Source organism: Gavialis gangeticus, unplaced genomic scaffold (genome assembly GCF_001723915.1).
Source record: "Gavialis gangeticus isolate Ggan-Ray unplaced genomic scaffold, GavGan_comp1, whole genome shotgun sequence".
Lineage (NCBI taxonomy): Eukaryota > Metazoa > Chordata > Crocodylia > Gavialidae > Gavialis > Gavialis gangeticus.
Window position 1 is genome coordinate 154,362,457 of NW_017729025.1, and position 8,927 is coordinate 154,371,383.

The following is an 8,927-nucleotide window of genomic DNA, read 5'->3' on the forward strand; positions in this document are numbered from 1 at the left end:
GGGGGGGGGGGGGTGAAGGGGCAGGGAGGAAAGAGAGAGCGTCTCATCAAACTTATCAGCATTCAAATGAAACTCACTACTTCATGCCTTAGAATGACACATCCTGAGGTCATGTCTATACTGGAAAATAATGTATTACATCATAATCAGTGGTGCATTACATTGTAATCAGTGGTTCTCAACCTCCCTAATCCTGTGACCCCACCTTAGAACAGAAGAGAGCCATCCCAAAAGTTTCAAGTTCCCTTCCCCTTCTTACTAACCAGAAATTTAAAAAAAAAAAAAAAAAAAGCAGTGAGGTCACCACCCCTGGAAATCAGTTCACAACCATCAAACTGGCAAAATCCATGTGTTAACTAATGTTTCACCTAACATTTTTCCCCTACTGTGAGAGAGAAGGTTGGTTGTATTAATCAGTCCTGATTAACCCTAGGATCCAATTTGACTCATCTTAAATTTGTAGTAAAAAATCTTTATCTTTACCAGATCTTAAACATTTAGCCAAGCCAGTATTTCCCAAAGTCAGCCTAGAAGACCATGACTTGAATATGTACAAGCACGCCAGACACCATGACCATAGATGGGTCACAGACGTCCTCTACATCCACTTTTTTTTTTTTAATTGGTACATCAAAGCACTACTGTGGTTTGCATTTACTTTTTAGCATATTGATATCCATTTTAAAATTGATGGTGCAAGAAAAAAAAGACAGATGCTTTGATCATCAGCTTTTCCTCACTAACATCAGATAGGCTGCCCTGTGATCAGGATCATTAACTACGGCACACTGAATAGCTGGCGGCACCTGGAGAAGCTACTCCTCACCTGCTCCACACGTCCTGCTTCTATCTAGGACTCTCCTGCCTTGCTGGATGCCTGGCAAATACAGATCTCTAGGCCGCTGGCAAACATTTAAAGTGTCAGTCTCACTGGCACAGCCTGGGTCCCGCAAGCTGAGCACCTGCTTTAGCAGGAAGCAGCTTGTACTTCCAAGACATCTTGATCTCTCAACCCTGGCACTGCAGCCGTAAGGGGGGTGCATCAGGATCTGAGGGAACACCTACTTACCAGACCACCCCAAGGTTTAACTGTCACAAACTCCTGGAAGACTGTTTCAGGCTGGACATAAGGAAAACTGCTTTACTGTCCGAGCCCCCAAGGCCTGGAATATATTCCTCCGACAGGTGGTACAAGCACCTACTCTGGACACTCTCAAGAAACATTTGGATGCTTATCTTGCTGGGATCCTCTGACCCTAGCTGACTTCCTGCCTCTTGGGCAGGGGGCTGGACCTGATAATCTCATGAGGTCCCTTCCAGCCCTAATGTCTATGAAATTTCCAGTGCTGCCCGGGCAGGTTTAAGGAGCTATGTCTGACACCCACTGAACTGGTATCTCTAATGCATGGCTTATCAGCATTTCCTCTCCACCATTAGCCCCCTTAGGCCCCACTTCTATAATTCGTGGTTACTTCTTACAGCTGCTGAAGCGTGAGAGAGGACCTCTTCATGGCTGCCTCAATTCACAAGAGCTTATTACCAGTGCTGGTATGCGCTGGTGGCTGGGAACAGCCTTCAGAGGAGTGCTATTCAGTGCAGTAGCTCATTTGAATCCATTGCTCCCGCAGGGGGAATCCTGACCGCAGGCACAAAGGAGGGATTAGCCAAGATGAGTTTATTCAGAAAAGGAAGAAAAGATCCCAGCTTAAACCAAACAGAGCTCTGATTCCATAATAACCCCTAATAGCCTCCAGCCTCTTGAAGCTCCCATGCAAGGAGGCCTCTGTTGGCATGGCCAAGCATGCACACATTGCTGAAGTCAGGGCTCAAGCTCTCTGCTAGGATAGATTTTACAGGGAAATGGGGCTACCAGGTTTCATATCAGAAACTGGACATGTGGTTTGTTGGCAGCCACTGTATTTTTTCTGTTCAGGACCCAGACTCTTCCCCACCATTCCACTTAATGGGGTTTTACTGAAAACTTAATTAGGACGCAACTTGTTCTGGGGTGTTTTCTAATCTCCTTTCCTTTTACTTGCAGTTATAGTGTCTCTCAGCATGCATGCACATGTACCTTGTAAGCTCTCTCCCTCATTTTAACTGAAGACTTTATTTCATGCTTTTATTTTAACATAGGTAAGAAGTGCCTTAGTATCAGTTTCACCTCTGACACAATCTGGATCTGGTTTGGGAAACTCATCAAGGTTTGAAAAGTGGGTCACATACTCCATCATCACTTTTTCACTTGGGAAGCTCCAGCTTTTGCTTTGCACATTACAGTGTTAGCAAGAAGACTGTATTGATGGGTCCTATAGCTATCTACACCTTGGTGCAAGTTTTTCACCTTCTCGGTAGGCAGCTGGCAGCAATATTGACCATCTTGGTGAAATTGGATATTGCCATTTTTCAACAACTGAGCAACTGAAACAAGCTTAAGAGCTAATGGGACCTGCAAAGGATTGTGTGCATTTGGGCGTATGCCCTTCATTATGGTGTACAAATAAAGGCAGGAAAGCTGATCCCTTAAGCTTTCCCTTTCCTCCCTTCTCTCCCACAGTTTTTGCTTTTTCAAAACCCTTAGAAGCTTCAGCTTCCCTGGATTTGTTGGAGGGTCTTTGCTGTTGCCTTGGAGAATGCATGTTGTTAGCTCTACACCATAAGTTGACAAAGCCTCAACACTGGAGGATGTAGAGAGCTTGCTCTCCATTCCCAGCTCAGCAGAAGGAGCTATGAGTACTTTCTTCACATGCTGCTCCCATGTGAGCTGCTGCTGTACTTTCTACAAGGGTGTTAGGGAATCTGCAGGAGGGCCAGTGTCTGGGAAGCAATTTTTCTAGGTGAATATGCTCTGCACCATGAAAAACTGAATGAGATGAGGAGGGGAGGGAACCAGACATCAGTGAGTGAGAGAGACAGAGACACTCTACTCTGGTTTAAAATGTATGTGCAATTCCATCTACGCAAAAAAAAGCCTCAAAAACAAACAGGACCAAAAGGAACAAGAAGCTTAGCTCCATTTAGGCAGCAGGAGGCTGGCAATATGTTGACTGTATTTTCTCGTATACAATACACTGCAGAATAAGATAAGTGCCTTGGTTCTGAAAGACAGAATGAAGAAAAAAATCTTTCCTTGCTGAATGGTGGCAGTGAGAGAGACATGCCTGCTCACTGTTCTGCTCCCCTGCATCAGGTGCAGAATTGCTTTTGTTCAGCAGAAACTTAAGCAGCAGAAACTAGTTATTGCATTTTCTTGCTTATAGTGCACACCCTAAATTTCCAGCAGCTACAATTTGGCAAAAAGGTATGCGCTGTACATGCGAAATTATGTTGAATAGCTTATAAGCTAGAGACAAGACAGACAACAGGTACAAGAGTAAAAAAAAAAAAAAGGATAGAGCAGCAAAGTGCACTGTCCAATCTTATACAGCCAGTCAGTGGCAGAGTGGGAAAATAAAACTGGTCTCCTGACCCTGGCACAGTCTTTTAGAGGTTTCCCCCCACTGCTTCTCAAATTCTTCTCCACCCCACTCACATGCACACAGAGCATGTTGAATGCATTGGTTCATACTGAGCTGTAGCCCAAATGAATTCTGACAAGTTACCCCAAAAAATAATTCCTAAAAAGGTGAGACAATAAAAAGAGAATGAGAGCCAGAAATTAATGGTATCACAGGCTGGCCACAAACCAGTGTCTCTTGTAGTGCTAGAAATGTTAAAGTTGTTATAAAGCAAGCCTTAAAAGCCAAGCACACATGTGAATGTGCATCTTTAACCAGCTGAATCCAACATAAATATTTTTGTTAACCAGCAAAAGCCATGTAGCACTGTTTATTGATCCATAATTCTGCAACAGAGTAGAGGATCCCTTATCTGAATTCCTGATAAGTATACTTTCAGAGCAACACTCATTATAAAATGAAGCCCCCTGGAAACATGGCAAGGCTGTTCATATTTTCTGAGGCTTCTGCCAGGCTTCTCCACAGGCTTCTATGGGACCACAGCCATAAATTAGACAACAGATGCTCAACTTCAGTGATTTCAAACAGAAATGAAAAAATCTGCAGCACTCAAGAGGAGACAAAATGTAGATAAATGTGGCATATGAAAGATGGCCATGGATACTAAAAACTGACAAGCCAATTTATGCAATATTCATAAGGTGCAGGATTGTGACACGTTATTTCCTACACTTAGGACTGGATGCAAAGCCCCTGCAATCAAATGGGAGCCTTTCAACTGACTTAGAATCCAGCTCTGATTTGGAAGGGCAGTGGACCTCATTCATACCACTCTAGTTTACTGCTGCTCCAGCCATGCTAATACCACTCTCCCTACTGCATATTTTCCACTGGACATGACTCTACAGAAGGTCCAAGTGCCTCCTGAAAGGTGTCAATGACCCTACACTTCATGCTGTCCCTACCCAAAATCTCTCAGGTGGCAGCCCACATTCAGACACCATGCTGCATTTATTAACTGCAAGCACAAGTGTGGGCAATATTTTTCAAAATACATTTTCCCCCAACCAGGAACACATAGCTACCTCCTTTCACACACCAGGGGAGAAGATTGCACTCATACAGCTCACATGGCACAACCCACATGGAAACTCACTGCTCAGAGGCACAAAACAGCTACCGAGCCACGCAGCTCAGGTTTTATAATCCAGCTCAATGTTATAGAATCTTACCCAAGTCAATCCCTCAGTGCTGAGCCACTGCCATGAGCCTGTATATAGAGTGCAGCCAGTCACCCATTAAAAGAAGAGTCGAACTCTACAGCAAGGAAGTATTTTCAGTTGGTAGCAAGAGATTGGGACTATTCTTTCTAACACTACCTAGCCGAGCAAGATTGTCAGGAGAAGATGGTTTGTGCTACTTTGTACTATAACTAGCCTCACATGCAACTGGGCTGGGTTCTTGAGTCGCATCTACAACCACAGTATTCCAGATGTGCCAGGCTGAATAGTCCCTGACTCCCGTTCTGTTTGAGTTCTTGTAAAGAGTGGCTTCATCGTGATCCTTCTTAGTCCTCTTCTGCAGGTTTCGTAAAGAGGGGGGAAATGGAGAGAAGAGCAAATGGGCCTGGCCTCATGAGTGCCAAATTGACCCAAAGGAGAAAGAGTCTAATTCACAAATTTGCAGGAGGAGATGACAAGACGACAGAGAGATGGGAGGAAAAAAAGGGCAGACACCCCCCAAAAGAGACCTGCAACACAGAGTTCAATATTAAGCCCAGCTTCCTGGGGAGTTTGGTAGAAAAGAAGGACAACAGGAATTAATTTTTGCCCAACAATGAGGTAGAAACCTCCATGACTGAAGGCTGCTAGGCTGAAAACAGTAAATCCTTGTCTCCTCTGAATTCTACCCTATGGTCGTCTCTCAGAGAAGTTGGGTGCACTCAAATGCACAAGACCACTTGCACCAACGTCATCAACCAAGGTTAATATCATCTCAGTCCACCGATTGTTTCTGAAGGCAACAAAGAGCAAAGTTCACCAACTGGCGCATTATGCATCTCATCTCTCCTGGGAGCATGCAACTGCGCTGCCATTGTGCCAACAGGCTCGCCATCTTAAAGGGACAACCTCAACCCAAAGTCACACCGCTGCCCACCCTTTAAAAAAAAACAACCAAAACTATTGTGGGTACTGTACACAAGATTACACTGAAAGAAGCCTTCCTCATGCTATCATTCAGCTACACATTGTAAACAGGCAATTTCACCATTTCCTAATTTGTATGAGCCTTTCATGCAACAACAAAGAAAAAGATATTTCAACTAAAAGTGGCAGTAAAAAAAGAAGAGGAACAGGGATATGAGGGCAGGTTCAGAACCTCAAGCCACATTTATTGATTAGACTTCAAACGTTTAATCTAGGTATTCAACAGTAAGTCAAGTACATGTAATCCTTCCCTCACCTGCCTCCTAACATTTTCGGGACGGATTGTTATGTAGCAGTGGCAGGTTCAGGGCATCGGTATTTCTTGGAAAGTGTTTGATGACTGAATAGACCATCTGGTTATTACACCCCCTCGTGCTACGTTTAAACAGGTGGGGGAAGGAGGTTGGCTCAGACATTTGGTCTTCACTGCAAAAGAGCATGTGGGATTTTTTTTTTAAACAACAAGATACCTATCTTCCTGCACATATAGCAGAAACAAGTCACAGATATTTTTTACCACAATGTCTTTAGGTTAGACTCAAGAGATAGAGGTAAAACCTTGCTTCTACCATAATTTTAATGGCAAGTTTCTTCAGTATAAAAAGCCACACTTTTTTTTTGCAGCAAGCATGTAGCTACAGAAAAAGCACAGATGAAAATGAGACTCACTTGCAGCTCTCCAGTGGGTGATGAGAAAAGAGGCTGGACTGCACAGCACAGACAAACAGCCATTAGACAGATCGAACAGTGGGCATGCATTCTCTCGCAGATCCGCTCTGCTGGTCTATTCTCATGCCTTTGTTAATCAAAGTTCACTTTGTGCATATTAAAAAAAATAAGTAAATAAAACCCCATACATCTAGCCCCACTGCCATTTGCTGTAGCTCTACCCCATCTGATAACATTGGGCAATCATTAACTAACATTCCTGCAGTAGTCTCCTTCCCAGGGTGTGAGGGAGAAAGGGAAAAAAATATCTATGAACTGTAGCCAATGACAAAGCAGGGTTGGACAGTTATAGTATTAAACAGTTCTCTTCTGTTTGTGACCAAGGATAAGACTTTCTCTACTTCAGTATAATGCTCCTGCCTACTGATTCTTTGTACTCTTGTATCACTACCAGCAGGCTGCATGTACAGGGAATAAAGCAAACCCAGGCACTAGCCTTTTGTTATGCCCTGTCCCCAGTTACACAGGTTCAGCTTCCAGCAGGGAGTTAAGATTTCAGGAGGGTTGGCATTAGACATATTTTGGCTTCCCATTGTCTCTGCTCTTCTGTGCCCCTTCTATGATCAGACCCAGAGCTATCCAAGTATCCAGGTTTCTTCCTACCTTTTCAGCCTCTGTAGCAGTCCCTCTCTCAGTTGGAGATTGTCCTCAAGTGATTTCATGCAGCCCTATAGTGTCTTAGCAGACATCAGTGACTGAAGTCTACTGCTGCTCCCTGTCCTCTGCCCAGTCCCAGACCTCCGCAAGGCAAAAATCAACTTCTTTTCACCCACGGGCACTGTATTCCAGCAGCAGGTCAATACCAGTGCTAAACCCAGAGGTATGAAAAATCTCTCCTCCTCACTGGTTTATAAATCTAAGGACTGTTTTAGCCCTTTTGGCCACGATACTGAGAGCTCATGTTCAGCCACTAATCCACAAAGACTCCAGTCTTTTGGTGTCATGCTGTCCCGCATGGTTATACTGAAATGTGTATTGTTCCCTTTCGTCTGGCTTACTGAGTGACCCAGATCACTCTGTGCCAGCAACCTGTACTCTAAGAGTGTCTGCACTCATCCAGAATCACTGAGCATGTCTGCTTAAGCTTTCTAAAGCTAACAGGAAGGTCTGATCACTTAATTCTGTCCCAATTTACTTTTGCCAGCATCATTTTATCAAAGCATGGACCTAAGACCACTTAAGAACAGGGTAATTTATAATCAGTATACAACGGCAAGCTACACCAGAATCAGGAATGGACAGACACACAGCTGTCTTGGGGCAGCAGGCAGGGCACTTATACACATACATTTTTGTGCCCAGACACGCTGGAGATCCAGTGCATCGATCTCCAGCATGTCGAAGCAGACTCAATTAATTGAGTCTGCTCCGCATGTGAGTGGATGCACACAGTGCTGTGTCACTTACAGTTGTAGAAGCAGCGAAATGCGCGTCAGCACAGAGCAAGTGGCAGCAGTGCACTTTTGAACTAACACCTTCTATGTGTTTTAGTTCAAAAGTGGACCACCACTATTTTCTGCATGCTGATGTGCATTTTGCCACTTATACAACTGCAAGCAATGCGGTGCTGGGCACTTTTCAAAGCGCCCGGCACTTGCATGTGAAAAAGGCCCTATTACATCACCTCACCACTATGTGAGAGGGCAGCAGGTAAATGGTCTGTTTGCCTTTAGCAACTAAGTACCTCAGCACAGATATGGACTGACTGTGTTCAAACTAGTTTATTTTATACCTGTAGGACTTTACCCCCCAATTCTTTCAGGGACACACTTCTATTGGCCTGTGCAAAGGTTTGCATCATCTGTTTCAAACTTTTAACACTAGTATAAAACATGTTGTCTGTCTACATCTTCAGCGTTATTTCCCATAGGATTATGCATTAAATTTTCTTGTGATATAGGAAGTAGTTGAAATTCTTCACACAGCTTCAAAACATCTCTCCTAGAATTCACTTGAACCTAAAACAACCTTCCCCATCCACCAGCAAATACCTCCTGCTGGCATAACAGCACCATCTTCACCATTCTCCCTGACATTCAGCAACACATACCTGAATCCTCTCATTTCATGAGAGCTTTGCTCCCCCCTTTCTTTAACTTGGTGGTGGATGGATCATTTTTCAACCTGGATGGATGTGGTCAGTGGGGTTCTGCAGGGCTTGGTCCTCAGGCCCACACTGTTCAACATCTTCACCAGTGACTTGGATGAGGGGGTAAAAAGCACTTTGTTCAAAGTTGCTGACAACACTAAGATGTAGGGGGAAGTGGGCACACTAGAAGGGAGGAATAGGCTGCAATCAGACCTAGACAGAGTACAGGGGTGGGCGGATGAGAATAGGATGGGATTCAATACTGACAAGTGCAAGGTGATGGACCTGGGGAGGAAGAACCAGCACCACACCTACAGGCTGGGGAACTCCCTTCTCGTCAGTACAGAGGCAGAAAAGGATCTTGGAGTCATCGTTGATGCTCAGATGAACATGGGCTGGCAGTGTGGGGATGCAGTCAGGAAGGCCAACCGTACCTTGTCATGC

General features: G+C 44.4%; 1 protein-coding gene across 4 annotated transcripts in view; it reads right to left on the bottom strand.

The window, feature by feature from the left end:
* Positions 1–7,571, bottom strand: part of RASSF7 (Ras association domain family member 7) — a 77,656-nt gene extending 70,085 nt beyond the window's left edge. Inside the window, exon 1 of one of the 4 annotated variants that reach the window (XM_019519811.1) lies at positions 6,998–7,571. In XM_019519811.1, coding sequence (XP_019375356.1) covers positions 6,998–7,056 — 59 coding nt within the window. In that variant the 5' untranslated portion in view covers positions 7,057–7,571. Of the gene's footprint in view, positions 1–6,334; positions 6,527–6,997 lie in introns of those variants that run through there. The other 3 variants (XM_019519809.1, XM_019519808.1, XM_019519810.1) reach the window with 3 other exon arrangements.
* Between the last annotated feature and the right edge of the window lie 1,356 nt (positions 7,572–8,927).